At 30.4% G+C, this 16,596-nt stretch overlaps 3 protein-coding genes and 1 non-coding gene across 6 annotated transcripts; 1 reads left to right on the top strand and 3 right to left on the bottom strand.

Moving 5' to 3' along the window:
- Window positions 1–996: 996 nt before the first annotated feature.
- LOC110636387 (pathogen-related protein) lies at window positions 997–2,398 on the bottom strand. Its single transcript, XM_021786074.2, has 4 exons — window positions 1,998–2,398; window positions 1,767–1,899; window positions 1,367–1,668; window positions 997–1,289 (listed from the first exon to the last, which is right to left on the bottom strand). Exons 1-4 carry the CDS (start codon window positions 2,148–2,150, stop codon window positions 1,146–1,148), a joined length of 732 nt encoding a protein of 243 aa, XP_021641766.2. The 5' UTR covers window positions 2,151–2,398; the 3' UTR covers window positions 997–1,145.
- An 884-nt stretch (window positions 2,399–3,282) lies between these two features.
- LOC131171659 (small nucleolar RNA Z221/R21b) lies at window positions 3,283–3,375 on the bottom strand. Its single transcript, XR_009142317.1, has one exon. It is a non-coding gene; the product is annotated as a small nucleolar RNA Z221/R21b (small nucleolar RNA).
- A 1,235-nt stretch (window positions 3,376–4,610) lies between these two features.
- On the bottom strand, window positions 4,611–11,120 carry LOC110636382 (protein LAZ1 homolog 1). Of its 2 annotated transcripts, none has more exons than XM_021786062.2 (9): window positions 10,995–11,120; window positions 9,442–9,891; window positions 9,208–9,264; window positions 7,611–7,719; window positions 7,331–7,515; window positions 7,155–7,243; window positions 6,500–6,755; window positions 5,533–5,778; window positions 4,611–5,370 (listed from the first exon to the last, which is right to left on the bottom strand). In XM_021786062.2, the coding sequence occupies exons 2-9, from the start codon at window positions 9,655–9,657 to the stop codon at window positions 5,038–5,040; spliced, it is 1,491 nt and encodes a 496-aa protein (XP_021641754.2). In that variant the 5' UTR covers window positions 9,658–9,891; window positions 10,995–11,120; the 3' UTR covers window positions 4,611–5,037. The 2 variants fall into 2 exon arrangements, with proteins under 2 accessions (XP_021641754.2, XP_021641752.2); XM_021786060.2 differs by lacking the exon at window positions 10,995–11,120 and adding an exon at window positions 10,596–10,801.
- A 4,048-nt stretch (window positions 11,121–15,168) lies between these two features.
- On the top strand, window positions 15,169–16,544 carry LOC110644419 (uncharacterized). Of its 2 annotated transcripts, none has more exons than XM_021797183.2 (3): window positions 15,169–15,518; window positions 15,629–15,809; window positions 15,925–16,544. In XM_021797183.2, exons 1-3 carry the CDS (start codon window positions 15,393–15,395, stop codon window positions 16,329–16,331), a joined length of 714 nt encoding a protein of 237 aa, XP_021652875.2. In that variant the 5' UTR covers window positions 15,169–15,392; the 3' UTR covers window positions 16,332–16,544. The 2 variants fall into 2 exon arrangements, with proteins under 2 accessions (XP_021652875.2, XP_021652874.2); XM_021797182.2 differs by having other exon boundaries at window positions 15,194–15,518; window positions 15,910–16,544.
- The last annotated feature ends 52 nt before the right edge of the window (window positions 16,545–16,596 follow it).

Below are 16,596 nucleotides of genomic sequence, written 5' to 3'. Positions count from 1 at the left end.
AATAAAATGTGAGGGTTTAATTGATAATTATGTAAATTTCAGAGTTTAATTGTAAAAATTGATAAATTTCATGATTTTTTTAGCAATTAAAGTAAATTTGTGATTTCTGATTTGGCTTTTTCAATAATTATATGACAGCTAACGTAGAAGTTTGTTAAGTATACCAACGAATTTTTACGATTGGATCAATTTAAGGCATCAATCAAATATTAAAATTTAATTGATAATTATGTAAATTTTAGAATTTAATTATAAAAATTACCAAACTTTAAGATTTTTTTTGACGATTAACCCCATATTTTACTCCAAACGAAATTGATAAGAGACGAAGTGCTTCTTACGGTCGCTGTGCTCTGGTTTCCACACGTAAAATTCCATGTTTCAACTGCATTCGCTTATACTATTCAATCTAGAGGAGACCATATCAGTGGGATTGTTCACTCATAAATTTAATTTTGTATTTCAATATATTTTTTATATGTTAACCCGCAACGTATGATATGCCTTTTGCAGCTACTGGCACCCTCGTAGATGGCCTGATTCTCACCAGTATAGAACTCATAGCAACTCACAAGAGCCCTTCTGACGATGATAGTTTATAGAGAACAAATCAGCTAGCAATGTATATTAATTTTTTTTTTTTTAAATTCTACTTGTTTCAGGTAAATTGATGCAATAAATATTGCTTTATTATCAATCCCCATTAACAAACTCCATGGAATTGATCAGGATAGAATTCAAGAGAGAATTAGATTAACTTTGTCTTGAGGATTCTCCTGGAGTGCTTGGTAAACCTCAAGGCATTTTCAGAGATTTCAGGTTGAATATATAGAGCTGGATTCATTAAAATTAAGCCAGTCTAGTGTGGTTTCTTTGTCAATACAAAGACTTGGTCTGTGTCAAAAGTGTGTGTTGGTTGGTCTAATTCTTCTTTATTTAATAATATATCTCAGAAATAAAATTTTCATTAGCACAGATGCGCACTGCTCAAGCAGGTGAACACAATAAAGAAATTTATTACAAAGAAACAAGCAAGTCAAATATAATAATATCCATATAGAAAAGAACATGAGCTCTAGCATATATGCCTATTGGGGCAAGCATCATTCTTTCAGGTTGCCTCTAGCTCAAGTTCTGTTTTTAAGCTACCCTGTGCCCTTCAAGAAAGGGCAGCTTGAAGTTGAATCTATGGTTGAGTCATCCAAGGAAGCACCCTTCATAAGACTTCCAAGCAGTTCTCCACCGTTCATAAAGAACTCTACCTTCACAATTTTCATGTGTTCATCCACCTGTTTTGAAAGAAAACAGAGGCGCCTTAAGTCCATCTAAAAGGAGAAGAAACAGAAGAAGAATGCTAGAGAGATACCTCAAAAATAGCCATCCCAAAGAGTTCTACCAATTCTCCTGTGGGAGCATAGCCCTTGAAAGGACCTTCCATGTAAGCCCAGTGCCTGAACTTGTATACAATCACAGGTGGCCCTGAATAAACTTGGAGAATCTCCAAAGCAAACCCCCTAGGGAATGCTGTTGTAAAAGCCACATGAGCTGACTCCACAGTTTCCTTTTCAGGATCATAGGCCCGGAACTTCACCGGCAAGGAGGTCTGCATAAAGGTGTTGTAGCCTCCGCCAAGCTTCCTCTTCTCTTCCAAAGTTATAGGTTTCCTTCCTGCAGCAGGCCAGGTATATATCCTTAAGCTTAGACACTTGACTCGTTCCAATGAAAAAAATTATACAAATCAGCTTGTGAACTACTGGTATTTTTACCATTTAGGCTGAAAGTATACTTTTTTGGATCGATTGACTTATAATCATCAAAGCAGGTCTTGTTGAAAACCTCCATTTCCCATGTCTTCACTAGGTTCTGCACTTTCTCTTCTACTGAACCAGGAGGCCATACCTTACACAAACACGTAACAATTACTAGCTCAGAACTCCAAAAAAGGATATCTGATCAATGAAATAACAGAAACAGGCAATTAACAAAAGTATATAAACCTTAGTTCTGCCTTCTTCAAAGAGTTTGTTAACAATATCATAGTTTGGAGGACCCCCAAATCTCCATTTGGTGTTCTTCTCTCCTTCTCCATGCAAGTAAGAACGATACTTATCTCCCTCAACAGCTGAAGCTGAAGCTGAATCTACTGCCATAATTGCTATCCGTTAAATGTTCAATCTAATTTTCATGCTTTATATAGGCAAAAAGGAGCTGGTAATGTACTCAACCTACTCTTTGCACCATACCAAATGCCAAATTGGCAATGCTTGCGGGTCAACATTAACGATTACAATATTCTAAGGTGCGTTGCATCTGAGAAGCATCTATCACTTGGACAATACCTATCAAATTCTTGTTTTATAACGTAGTAGCCAAGTTTGAATATTATATTATGTTACATAATATTACAGAGTGTGGACTTGGAGTAGCCACTTTATGCTATGATATGAAGATGACTGGAAAAAACTTATCACCATATGCTAAGAAATAAATAAATAAATATGTGAGTTACAAATATATATATATATATATACATGATAAGTTAAAGTCTAATAGCAATAATTTTCTAAATGCATGGGAGTCCAAATTCAAGCAACACCAAACACAATGTGTGTAACAATGGCTTACTTGTCAAATAAGTCTAGAATTATTTATTATATATCACAATTCTTAATTCTTAATAAATTTAATTATACTTTTCAAAAAAATAAATTTAATTATAAATCAAAAAGATAAATATTATGTTTTTTAATAATTTTTTAAGATTCAATTCACTACAAATTAAAAATATAAATTTATATAATTTATATTAAAAAAATTATTATTTAATCCCTACATTTTAACTAAATTAATTATTTAATTTTACTATTTTAAAAACTATATTATTTAATCTCTCTACTTTTAGCACATGTACTATTTACTCACCCTCATAATTTTAAAACAAAATTTTTTCCCTAATTCAACCCTTCAATACCTTTAAAATAAAGGAGGAATAGTATAATTTTTTAAAAATAGAAAGATTAAATAATTAATTTTATTAAAATACAAAATTAAATAATAATTTTTCTTTCATTTATGATGAACGAAGTCTAATAAAGGGCTCGGTTAAGATTTTCTAAAATAGTGTAATTTTCTAAATTAGTCTGCTGTCAAACTCTCCCGAAGATAATTTGCCTGAATAAAATTTTTCATGATGTGGTGATTGTCATCACTCGCTTCCTTCTTTTCAATACAATTTTTCACACAAAGATAACAGAGGAAAAAGAAGGATTTGAAATGAAGATTAAGCTGAGATGTATAATATGGGTATCAGAGATTTATCACCTCAATTATATATCAGAGTGGTGCATGACTTTCTCCATCTCCTCATCGCTGCCCATCAGTTCCAAAACAAAATCCCCTGCTTCTACAATGTCATCTAATTTAATTAACCAAATCAAACACCACCAGAGACCATTTCCATGAAGGCAGTGATTTGAAAGAGAGTGCCAAAATCCATCCTAAACCAACAGACTTTGCAGTTGTCATTTTATAGTGATGAGCAATAAAAACCCTGGTCTGCTTCCCTTGATTTTTGTATGACAATTTTACCCTCCATTTTCTTTTTTAATATCCTCTCAGTCCCTACTTCTCCTGCGTTTTTTTTTGGCGAGGCAGTTCACCTCAACCCAACTTGAATAAATTCAAATGGAAATTAATAGTTTTATATTTTTAAATATTGATTATGATTTGAAAAAAATTATAAATTAAATTTTTAATTTGAATTTCGAATTAACGTAATAAAAGCTAAACCCAAATTATATATATATATATATATATATATATATATATATATATATATGAGAAATATGTAAAAAAAATTTTGTTTTATTTTTATTTATTTTTATTAAATAATATATTTTAAATTAATATTTTATTTTCAATTAATTCATAATAATACATATATAAAAAAGATTTAATAAGAGTTGAATTATAAAAATTAAAAAAGTATTAAAACATATAAAAAGCAACAAGTAAAAATTACCCAAATTAAATCAAATTTGCTTATCGTAAGAAATCAAATATATATAATTTTATAATTTAATTTATTAATTTTAAATACTATCAAAACTTTTTCAATTTAATTGACAAAATATATTAAACCCGTCAAAAACGACTCATGTACACCCCATACTCCTTATCCACATTTCCAAATGGAGCTACCTAATAATTCGAAGGAAATTAATATATTCATTTGCACGCGTAAAATTTTTTTTGGTAATATACATTTTTTATAAATAAAATTTCGAATTTAGTATTACATTTATATAAATTATTAATATAATTTAAAATAATGACAATTTTATTCAGTTAGATTTAATCATGTTTACATGGAAAATCTTATTTACGTCAAAAACATTTTAATCTCTTTATGATCAATATTTTGTGGCATATAAAAAGTACTACAAAAATGCAAACAAATTTCCAACACCAGTACTTCATCAAAAATGCTTTAATCCAAAATGGGAGTCAACAACGTATATAAGATAATAGATTTGCCAGTCACTTTATGAGCACTCATGGAAGATAATTAATAATCCACTAACAAACCAACTCTTTATCTTACACAATAATAACAAAACACAAATTGGGTATTCATCTTCTAAAACATTCAGCAACAAATGTAGTCATAATTGCACAACAAAGAGGGCAGAGACCCTGTTCACGTTACTTGCACATAAAGGGCTAACGAAACCATCATCCGTACCATTTTTCAATTTACAGTGGGAGTGTCCCTTTTTCTTTTTCTTTTTCTTTTTCTTTTTCTTTTTAACTCTGCAGCAAAATTTAAATGAGCATACATGGTTGATAGTCTCTGTAGTATATTCTCTGTACAAGTTCAGTTAGAATTCAAGGTCTAGTGTCACTGAGTTCACCACCCTTGAAACAAAACATCATGTGTGAAAGTACAAGTAAAGAGAACCAAGAAATGTGGATTTTACTAGGACTCATTGATGTTTGCTCAAGGCGATGATGAATTCAAAAATGCCATTTGATTTGTTACCCCACCTTCATATATTGCATCACCTTACGTAATCTATCAGTACGTGCCCTTGATGCAGTGGCTTTAGATTGATAGGGGGGTCTCTTGCTATTAGACAGACCACTGTCACTGACACTGCCTTCCAGGAGGTTATCATGAGCTTCAGAAAATTCCTTCGTCCACGAATTCAAGGGGACAAGATGATTGTCATCCTTAGAGCTCCTCTTTCGCTCCTCCTCATGGCGTTTCACATTTTCAGAAATCTGATGGAAGGTCCTATTTATTTTCGCAATTCCCCTTTCAACTGGCTCCACAACATGTGAAACTGTATACTTCATGTCATCAACAATCTGAAAATAAGTAAAGCAAGAGCACGACATAGGAAGAAAGTAAGCAAAGCACTAAAAATGTAAAAGGTTAATCATCTCATATCTCATAATGTCATTGTTGTACAAAGGTACAACTTCAGCAGTGAATTCAAATCCACTAAGGAAAAGGCACAAGCATCTCACAATTTCACCACTACCAAGGACGACGTCACAAACACTCTCGGGCAAATTCAATCGCTTTTCTCTATCATCATGCCAAGCTAGGTGTAACCTGCTGTATCTTTCACAATCTTGGACCTCTTCTGGGTCCGGAGGTGATCCTATAGATGCATAGTCAGTCATCACAGCTACATTACGAACGCATCTCTCTCCACGCTTGTACGGGACAGCAGGGAAGACATGAAGATGCACTACAGCTGCAATACCCATCTGCTTCACCAAACGTGATATCAGATAGCTCCTTGAATTGTCAGAAATCAGATGCAACAATTTATCCTAAAATGGTCCAATCAGAAATAGTACTGCAGATAAAAAGAATCATTATCCTGGGAAGACTTGATGCAGCACTGGTTATTCATCAATACATAAAGATTTACTGAGGTATGATTCCTCTTATATGGTAGAACAAGCCATTGCTTAGTTTTATCAGTAATTTCAGTTTCACTTATAAGACCTATCAAATGGGCAGTCCTGGTGATAACCATTTCAGTGCCAGAACTACTCACACTCACATTGCTGAAGTGTCTATTTGACACAAAAATCAAATGAACAGTCATATCCAGTGTCAGGATAACATAACTAATCAACCTTCATATGCTGTTTAAGTTATTTGGTTCAAGATGGAATAATAAATCAAATAAAAGAGCTAATACATCATCATTATCAGGTATGAAGTTCATATTCCAACCAAGTATTGTTTATCATTCTCCTGTCCAAACTACCAGCGCAAACCATTAAGAATACCCACCTCACCCACAATTTTTTTTAGAAGAAAAAAAAAGAATTAAGCATATTACCATATATTAACCATTAATAATTAATATCATACTGTGTTTAAGAGTTTGAATATCCATGCAAGTGAAAGCATGCTCAGCCACTAGAGTAATGAACAGACTAGTATTTATAAATAATGCATTAGTCTATTGCACACCTCTATACAGATGATGTAGTCTTGTATACGTGTTCTCAGCTCCTGAGCTAAAGATCCTCTGAAGGCTCCCATGGAGAAAAGAAATGCAACAGCAACACCTTGCCACCATGTCAGGAAAACAATTGATTTGAATGTCAGAAACTTGGCCAGTGGTTTAATAGGTGCTAACTTGTCTTTAATGACAGAATAAAACTGCACAAGGCAATACAGGGCCCAGCTTTGGCTGAAATTAAGAACAACTGCCAAGTACGGATAGCTGCAAATGAATCCCATTCATTCAGTTACAAGTTAATCACAATAATGAAAAGCATTAGCTTCTTTTCTAATTATATCATATCACGTGGTGGGGGAAAAACCCTGGATACTGAATGAGACACAAATTGACAGTCATACAGGCAGCAGCGCATTTATGGTTAGGGGGAAAAAAAATAAAAATTAACAGTGTAAGTTTGAACTGGAAACTCTTAATCGTGTATGTTTGTGTGTGTATAATCTCAAATCCCTAAATAGGAAAAGAATAATCCCTAAAATTATGCTAACCAATATAGGAATATATCACATATTTATTTCCTATTCTATAACAAACAGAAAATTATCACAATAATCAACTTCAAGATGCGGAGAGTGCTAAACATAAAGAGCAAGGATATCTTACCCATATCTCCACTCAAATTTGCCTTCTCCATAAACCCTAAAAGCCTCAAGAACCATTGCTAAGAGTGCACAGATCAACTTTAATATCATCTGAAGAGTGTATATGTTTCTTCAGTAATCTCAAATGGTTGATTTTATAACAAAGAGAAGGATTTAATTCAACAAGCAACCACATACATATTGCACAATGCCCACTTTCACAGCATGATAGAAGTCAGGACCAAGTTGCCAATCCCTCAGAAAGCAATTCAGTGGAAAGGGATGCTCTACAACTCCATATGCATACGACTCCTCCAAAAGAGGTATACTAGAAGTGATTAGGGTCTTACTTTCCATGAACTGAATCGTATTTTCCTCACCACCTTAAAGCAGAAAAATGTTGTCAAATAAAATAAAGGGGAGTTATAAAGATTGAAGGCTATCAGGATTAGGTAAATAAAATTACAAATGGCAATACCTAAGCAGGCTATCAGATATCTCTCAAAGCAATACATTGCAAAAGCTTCATAGCAGTCCCTAATTGCTTCACAGTTGAACGCAGCACTTGAATCCAACAACGATAAAAACTGTTCAAGAAATTTTGAAAGCCAACATTGAGAATTAGTCCAAAATCCAGAGGTAGAAAAAAATAGCTTATAATCTGTAAGACTTTACGCAATCACTAGCCCAACAACTTGGATGAAATGAGCCCATCATATGGCCCACCTAAAAGCTCTTAGCCTCTTATAATAAACCAGTCAAGTGTTAATATGAAAAGCATCATAATTGATGCTAGAATCATTACTAATAGGCAGCTATTGTGGACATGCAAAACCTAAAACACAGGCAAAGCACAAACACACAACAACATGCCCCTAAGAAAAAGAGTATTTAACACACCACAAAATTCAATTAGCTATGGCTATGCTTCTGAGTCAACATATACTATTTTGCAGCATTATGTGCAAATCTACCAGCCCAACAACTTGGATGAAAAAACGTATCCATGTATAGCAAAATTCTCCCAATTTGTTCACAGTAGACTAGTAAAGGCCTCATAATCTTTTGATGCAAAATTGGGGCATAAGTAGCCACTACAAACCCTGCAAACTTTATTTTTTGAGCAAGTCTGAGCAAACAGTTTCCAATATATTAAAGCTTTCACAATACCATGGCATATTATGTGGGGTAACTCATCTAAACTCTGATTCTAACATTTTGAAGTGAAGTAAGTGCTAGTAACTGTGACAGACAAAGTAAAGCAGCATTCAGCAAGCCTGAATACTGAAGCTCCTTCAAGCTACAATGGCATAAACATCTACTTGCATGATATTTTAAAGCAGTTATATCATATCTTATACCAGCATGCCAAAACTTGTAACTCTATTTGGAAAAAAAAAAAGTAAAGAAAAAGTTGCTGACCAGAAGACATCTCACAAAATAACATAACAGAGCTTCAAAGAGTGCAGAAATAGTTCCATACAGTGTGCAGCAATTGAGTCTGCATCTAACATTAAGAATCCGACATGTACAATCAGTGCTAAAAGATTTACTAACTAGAGCTAGATACCATATGAGGTCAATTTTGCAAGGAAGGTAGATCATACTTAAGAACAGGATATGTAGGACAACTAGATCATAATCCCCAGCTTGTCCAATTATCTATAGTACTTTGAGCATTACAAATAGGCTAAATTTCCAAATTGTCAGAGTTTTCTTAAGACCCTAATCCCTCGTCACTGCTAAAGCATCTCCCTACAACATCAAATTGCGACATTCACATTCCACACGCTCTCTGATACGTTGTTCCCTCCCACAATAAATGTTTCCCATATATATGACCATAAAATATGCAATTAGCCCAAAATGAAAATAATCAGTCCTATTGATCTATACCCTTGAATAATAATACCACCACTACCATTTTTAATCAAAGTTGTTGCACCCAAGCAAAAACTATGCCCAGCTACATATCAATTCCATAAAAAATTAAAAAAAATTTTAAAATATAAGGAAAAGAAAAAGTAAGCAGAGGAGAGAGAGAGAGAGAGAAATAATAGATTTCTTTATCATACCGATTCGAGAGAATAGACAGGAACCATCAGAATGAGTCCAATAAGAAACTTTTGCTCCTGAAATTAAAATCATACTCGCTGCTATCAAGTTCAAAGGATAATACTAAATGAAATAAAAAGATAAGATTAACTCTTACTAGTGAAGCCAATCCAAACCAAATATAAAGTGTAGCACCAAAACTTAATGTGAAAGGAAACTCCAAATATAAGACGTGAATAAAAATATGAACAAACCTCAGGCTGATTGTAAGCAGCTAAATGCTGAAAGATAAGGTATGTGGACAGGGCAAGAGCAACAAGCACGAATATGCTAGCACTGAAGATTGGCCAGCCTATATTTGCAAGAGAATCTGCACCCAGATTTAATGTCCAAAGTTTCCCTGAACTACTTGTGGATTCTACCAGAGTGAAAACGAAAAACAAAGAACAAAAAGCTCCCCTCCATCCCATGGAGCAGGACCATACAACGATGCTATTTAACAAGTCAATATGTATAGCCGGCTTGATAAAAGGAGAAGTGCTACTTCAGGAAAATATTAATAATGTCACTGAAGCAAATTCTATGCTCCCAAATGCTTGCTTTCAATCACTTTTCAACAGTGTTCAATTGATCTTCTATAACAGTGGACAACATAGGTCTACCATCTGCTGGGCAGGTGGAGAAATCGTTGAAGGCGGTGATACCTATAAGCGCAATAGCAACAGTAAACATCAGTAAGTATGAACTACCACTAAACTGATGAAAAACTAGATAAATATCTAACATGTCAATCTTCAAGCAATTGAAAAGCAACAGAATAAGCTAATTCAAAAGAACAGTTGTAATAAAAAAAAAATTTCATATTAATATGAAAAGACACAAGGAACATATTATTTTTGATCTTCACACCGCAATCCTGCTTGCCTTAATAACCAGTCTTTTAAAGATTAAATTTTCAGGAAATAAGAAATAAAAAATTTCAAAATTCTTGATTTAGCAAATTCTCATTCTCAGCAAAATTTCAATAAAGCGCATAGCAAATGCTTAACTCACTAACCAATTGCATTAGACTCCAATAAAGCAGACAAATCCCAGAAACTAAGTTTTAAAAATTAAAATATATATATATAAAAAAAAGGAGAAAAAGAAACAAGAGAGGAGTCATCGTTAAGCTGTTTTCTTATGATTCTAAACGTAACTCAATATCTAAATCAAACAAAACACATTTAGCAGAACAAACCTCAATATCAAAAAAAAAAAATCGAAAAGCAAAAGCGAAGAAATCCCTATAATACATTCCCAAAGCCTACAATCTCAAAAATCCGAGAGCAAAAGCGAGAAATAGTCATCAAGTTGTGTTATCGAGAAATGAAGTTGATAAAATTAACATATGATGTAGCGTTCAAACCTGGTAGCCAAAACTTTCCCGCAGAATCAGATACTATGAACAAAATTTCCACGGAAAATAAAATTTTATTTTGTGAATATTTTGCAAATAAAAGAAATTTGGAAAAAAAATAAAATAAAGCGAACTGATTTTGCTTAGGCGGTTGGCAAGACCATGACGCAGGTTTTTGTTACATGTAAAAATACGGAAAAGGCTAGTGTCACGGCAAAATGCAAGATTCGCAATCACAGGCGAGAGAAGAACCGTCGATTTCAAATACAATTTCGGGGACCCATAGCCCGGGCTGAGACAATCAGGTTGGTGGTGATGATTGTATAAGATAGAGATGGTGTGTTTTCTACATATACGAAATTGAAATCCACGTGACCAGTAGGCTCAGGTAGTTGAGAATTAGAGTACCTGTTGCCAGCAAATGTAAAGCCGAGTCATGACTCATCCTTTCCAAATTGAGTAGGGTCAGGCTCAGATCCCTTAAAAAAAATTAGGTTTCTTCGTTAGTCGGTGTTTGATATGAATGATTATCAAATATTCGATCCTTGAGATAATACTTATTAAGAGATTCTTAATGGGTCGACTCAGTACAAATAAAATTAGTATTGATTCATTAAACTAAAAGTATTAAATTTAATTGAGATTTAAAATTAAAATTTTTCAGTATGATTGAGTTAAAGTAGATTAACATAATTAAAAAAAATTTTGATAATTTTTATGCATTAAAATTAATATTTGTTCATATAAATTAAAAAATAGACTCCCCCACGTCCACCTCATATTTAGGATAAATATTCAAAAGTGATGAATTAATGGATTAATACGTCAAGTGATGAATTGTATAATTAATTAAAGATTAAGGAATAATATCATGAATAACTATTTCTTTTAAATAATTAATTTTCATAAGAAAAATAATAAACTCACAATTCTCTACAAAATTTAAATTTTAAATTTCTTCATTTTTTTATATATTTAAAAAAAATAATCCAATTATTTCTTAATACAAATAATGAATATTATATGGTAAACAATAAACAGCTTGCAGCGACAGCAACTGGGTTTTCTAAGTTTATTCATTACATGGTTTTTGCCATTTCAGTCTTTTCAATATAGTAAGATGACCTTAGATCAACAAAATTTCAAGCTTAAACAAGCCTTAAGAACTGTCGTTATTGGGCTGCAATACCTTTCAGTAACATTATTCTCTTGTACAAAATTATATTTTGTTTTTAATCTTCATTATTATGAAATTTGGTTGGACCAATATGAAGATTACCCCAAAACAATTTTCTTTTGAGTGTCAGAGTCCATTATTGTCTCGATCTTGAACTATTCACAAATGTTTAGTTCTATAAGTTTTATACTCAAAATATTCATATTGAACGTGAGAAGAATGTGCAGTCTCACATCGATCGATTATAATATCATAGTGTCAAATATAATATAAAGACTTGAATAATTTTCTTTTGAATCAATTTTTAAGGTTGAATGACATGTAGCCCATATTTTTACATTTATTAAGTTGTAAATCAATTGAGAGTTTGTGATAGCAGGAATAGTTTAAAATAAAAAATTTTAGAAATATTGATTTTATTGGAATTAGCAGTGGAGGGAGGAAGCTAGGGCCATGGCTCCCCCTATATTTGTGGGTAAAAATTTAATGTAGTTAAAAGAATTTAATATAGTTGTGTATATTTAAAATTAAATTGATACTAAAATTAATATAATTTTATATATTTAAAATTAAATTCACATTCTAAATTAAAAAAAAAATCATATTTTATTGAACTACTTATTTATTTGAACTTATAATAATTGATTAAAATATTAATTTAATTTTAACTATAAATTAAAATTTGTAGTATATTACATAATGTTTTTAAGATTATTAATTTAAAAAATATTGTCTTATATTAATTTTTGAAATAAAAGATTTCAAAAGAAGTGAATGGCCTATTCCTCATTTTAAATATTAACTTTAATATAATTGTTTTTAAATTCAAATGCTAAAAACTTATTTCATAAAAAAAAATAAATATCTAAAAATTCTTTCTATTATATATTTTAAGAATTTTAAAATTCTTAAATTTACAATTCCAAAACTCAATTTATCATATTATATAATTTTCAAAAATTATTTTTAATTAAACTTTCTATTAAATTAACAAAAAAAGGGAGAATCATTTTTTAAAATTATATTAATATTTTAAATAATTATTATCTAATTGATTTATCATTATATTGGTGTAGTTGAATAATTTTAAAAAATAAAAAAAAAATCTAATAATTAACTTATTTACTTATTAACATGTGAAATAAAATTATAATTAATTAAACATTTTATATTAATAAATTTTATAATATGATTATAAAAATATTAAATATAAAAATTATATATATTAAATTATATTATTAAAAAAATTAATAAATAAAGATAATAAATAATTCATGTTCCACGAAGTGTTACTTGAATCCCTAATAATAAATTCAGGCTCCACCACATATTAGAATTAATTGGGATTGCTTTTGACAAATGCGAATGAATAGGACAATTCAATGGTTGAAAGAGAAGAGGCAATGAGAGAAGGGGGAGAGGGGAGTGATTCTAATTAGGCAAAGGGTGGTGATTCTTAGTAAAACCCTCAGCAAGTTATTTATTTTTCATTAAAAAAAGGGAAAAAATGAGAAAATAATCTTTTAATTTCTCATTATTTATAAAATTCATTATTTTAAAAAATAATATTTTATATTATCATATCAATCAATTAATGATATTAATATTATTATCATAATTAAATTAGACGTTTCGATTAATTTAATTGAAAATTGAATCTATAGTTAATTAAGTTTAAATAAAAACTATTTTTTTGAAAATACCAGTTAATCCAAACAAACTCTTTCGTAAGTAAATCAAAATTAAATTAATTATATTAAATTAATTATTCTATTAATTATATATATTATTTTATAAAATTTCTAAATTTACTATGCCATAAAATTTAATGCATCGAAATTTATAATTTTAATTAAAAGTTTTGGAATTTTCTAAAAGTTATTATATATTAAAATTTAGTTAAATTTATTTTTTATAATTATTTATAAAATATGTTAAACTACTAATTATAACAACACATTATTATTAATTTTTATAATATATAATTAATTTTTATTTAATAATATACTCATTAAATTTTAATTTGACCACGATTAAACCTTAAATTAGTTATTATTTATTGTCATTATTCAATAAAGGAAATTTATTATTTAGATTTTATATTTTAATAAAATTAACTTCTTAATTTCTCTAGTTTAAAACATAAGTTATTTAGTTCTCTATTTTTAATTCACTAAAATGATTAGTCCCTCTATCTATTTTTATGTCACTTAATATATTTTAATGTTAATTAAACTATTATTTAATCTCTTTATTTTTATAAAATTAATTAATTAATTTTTATATTTTTAAAAATATATTAGTTAGTTCATATAATTTGATTTTGTTAACTCTTTAATCTTCTAAGTTATTTTTTTTATACCTAAACTGTCATTATCATTTCCCTCTTATTTCTCTCTTACCCTTTGATCCTCATTTGTCTCTCCCCATGTTTCTTTCCTTCTTTGCAATTATATCCCTCTCTCTCTTATTTTGTTTATGTTTTTCATCTTTTGATAAAAAATAATATAAGTTACTTGAGAAAAAAGAAAAACAATTTCTTTATATCCCTAAGTAATCAATGTGATAATCCAAGAAAATTAAAAAATATAAAAATAATGTTCAAAAAATTAAATAAAAATATTTAAACAATTTAATTTTTGTAAATTAAAATTTTTATTTTCATATAGAGATATATTTTGTAAAATATAAAAATCAATTAATTAATTTCATTCAAATAAAGATTAAATATAAAGATTAAATAGTAATATTTTTTAGAATATAAGATTAATTAATTAATTTTATTAAAATATAAAAATTAAATAATAATTTAATTGATATAAAATTTATTAAATAATAAAAAATTTAATGAAATAGTCGAAAAGTTTAAAAAAATATATAAATTAAATAATATATTTTTTAAAATATAAATAATAAAAATTTCATTAATATAAAAAAATTAAATATTAATTTTAATTAAAATTATTGGGTATTAGAATAATTTAACTTTCAAAAACATCTCAAGATATCATTTTGATAAAATTTAAATCATAAACTTTAATGATAATATATATTCCCCAACAATAATTTGAGAGGCTCAATGCAAACAGCAATTAACTATCGGCATCGTCTGCGTCCACCAATCTTTCGTTTCCTGCTGTGATTAGAAGAGAGCCGTCAAGGACACTTCTTTTCTATTTCAAATTGAATGAAGGCCTCGACTGCTCGCAGAGGAGCTACCTAATGACAAAGACCAAACCAGACAAGTGAGGGCCCAGAAGGAAATCTTGTGTGGCATAAGAATGATATATATGTTATTATCTATATCCCAAAGGCCATGCATTGCATGCCATGTAAACTATCTACTCATCATGAAACCTCCAAGCCTCCCTTTCTCTTTCTGTACGCGGAAAGATGATCAGAATTGATGGTGATGAGATAAAAATGACAACATCTGCCTTGCCTTTCAAAATGACATCACTCTTAATTGGTTGCTTTAACCAAAATAGGACAAAATATAACTCTATAATTCCAGTTTCCATTCAAGTTTTGTGACGCACAAGCTGTGTTTGACTTTAAGAAGGAATTGCCTTTACAATCTTCCGTTTCTTGAAAGAAAGAAAGAAAGAAAGAAAGAAAAGCATCATAATATGGGTAGCACCGGCGATGAAGAACTCTTTGATCAAATGGTTCGAGACTACTATGAATCAGAATCAAACACACCCAATAATATTCCACCCATCATGATTTCTTCTAGACCTCAATCCATTTTGCAGGTTTTTGATTCATTAATTTCTTCAAATCACTTGATTATTTTCTACTTGTTCATTTTCTTGGAGTCTGATACTTGTTAATTTTTCTCTTGTGCTGGGGACTGTATATGTAGGTTATTCTTTTGGAGGCTACTGATTTTGAGAAACAGGTTCTTGAAAAAATTTTGATTAATATTAGAAATATGGGAGAACCAAGTAGTCTCAAAAAATGGGTGGTGATGAGATTGCAAATGGATGGCTACAAAGCCTCTCTTTGTAAAACTTCTTGGGTTTCTACTTTCCGTTGCTCTAAAGGTATCTCTCTCTCTCACTCTCTGGTTAGTATTCCATGAATAGCTAATTTAGTAAACTCATGATTGATTTACTTTGATCTGGCTTTTCTTTTGGATCTTAGTATTTCAATATGTAGGGGATTACGAGTATATAGAGGTGATGATGAACAACAGTAGCGGCAAGCCAACAAGAGTAATAGTCGATATGGATTTCAGGTCTCAGTTTGAAGTGGCAAGACCTACGCAGACCTACAAAGAACTCATAGCCACTCTTCCTTCAATCTTTGTTACTACTGAAGATAGACTTAGCAAGATAATCTCTCTTATATGTCCAGCTACAAGGGAATCACTTAAAGAGAAGGGTCTCCATATTCCTCCATGGAGAAAAGCTAAGTACATGCAATCAAAATGGTTGTCCAAGAACTGCAAAAAGGTCTCTGTAACGCCCAACGCTGAAATGGGTTTGGAGGAAAATGCAGAGAAAGCTACTATTGCTACTGCTGCTGCAGCTGTTACTGCTAAATGTTGTCCTTCCATATTTTAGCTAAGGGGCACCTAAGTTTCTTGGTCTTTTGATCTCTAAGCTAATATCAGAGCTTAAATTTGAGGCAGTTTTGTTGAGGCAGACCTAGATTTTGAGCCTGTAATGTATGTATAAGCTATTATAATCCATCTACACTCTATGACAATCCTTTAGTTAATGTAATTTATCCGATTTTGTGGATTTTGGATTGGTACGCTAAGAATATTTTGATCATGTTGCTCCCTTAATGCTCTTATTATTAATTAATTAATTAATTAGTGTATGT

This window comes from Hevea brasiliensis, chromosome 12 (assembly GCF_030052815.1).
Source record: "Hevea brasiliensis isolate MT/VB/25A 57/8 chromosome 12, ASM3005281v1, whole genome shotgun sequence".
NCBI lineage: Eukaryota > Viridiplantae > Streptophyta > Magnoliopsida > Malpighiales > Euphorbiaceae > Hevea > Hevea brasiliensis.
The sequence above is the reverse complement of the archived record's forward strand: the minus strand, read 5'-3'. Positions and strand labels throughout refer to the sequence as shown.

What these genes read in the sequence shown, in the direction of transcription:
- LOC110644419 (XM_021797182.2), top strand. Translation starts at nt 15,393, where the DNA reads ATGGGTAGCACCGGCGATGAAGAACTCTTTGATCAAATGGTTCGAGAC. An exon ending in GACCTCAATCCATTTTGCAG is followed by an intron (nt 15,519 to 15,628) that starts GTTTTTGATTCA and finishes CTGTATATGTAG; the next exon opens with GTTATTCTTTTGGAGGCTAC. An exon ending in TACTTTCCGTTGCTCTAAAG is followed by an intron (nt 15,810 to 15,909) that starts GTATCTCTCTCT and finishes TTTGGATCTTAG; the next exon opens with TATTTCAATATGTAGGGGAT.
- LOC110636382 (XM_021786062.2), bottom strand. Translation starts at nt 9,657, where the DNA reads ATGGGATGGAGGGGAGCTTTTTGTTCTTTGTTTTTCGTTTTCACTCTG. An exon ending in AAGTGGGCATTGTGCAATAT is followed by an intron (nt 7,244 to 7,330) that starts GTATGTGGTTGC and finishes TACACTCTTCAG; the next exon opens with ATGATATTAAAGTTGATCTG. An exon ending in AAATTTGAGTGGAGATATGG is followed by an intron (nt 6,756 to 7,154) that starts GTAAGATATCCT and finishes ATTCATTTGCAG; the next exon opens with CTATCCGTACTTGGCAGTTG.
- LOC110636387 (XM_021786074.2), bottom strand. Translation starts at nt 2,150, where the DNA reads ATGGCAGTAGATTCAGCTTCAGCTTCAGCTGTTGAGGGAGATAAGTAT. An exon ending in GTATACTTTCAGCCTAAATG is followed by an intron (nt 1,669 to 1,766) that starts GTAAAAATACCA and finishes GGCCTGCTGCAG; the next exon opens with GAAGGAAACCTATAACTTTG. An exon ending in TTGGGATGGCTATTTTTGAG is followed by an intron (nt 1,290 to 1,366) that starts GTATCTCTCTAG and finishes CTTTCAAAACAG; the next exon opens with GTGGATGAACACATGAAAAT.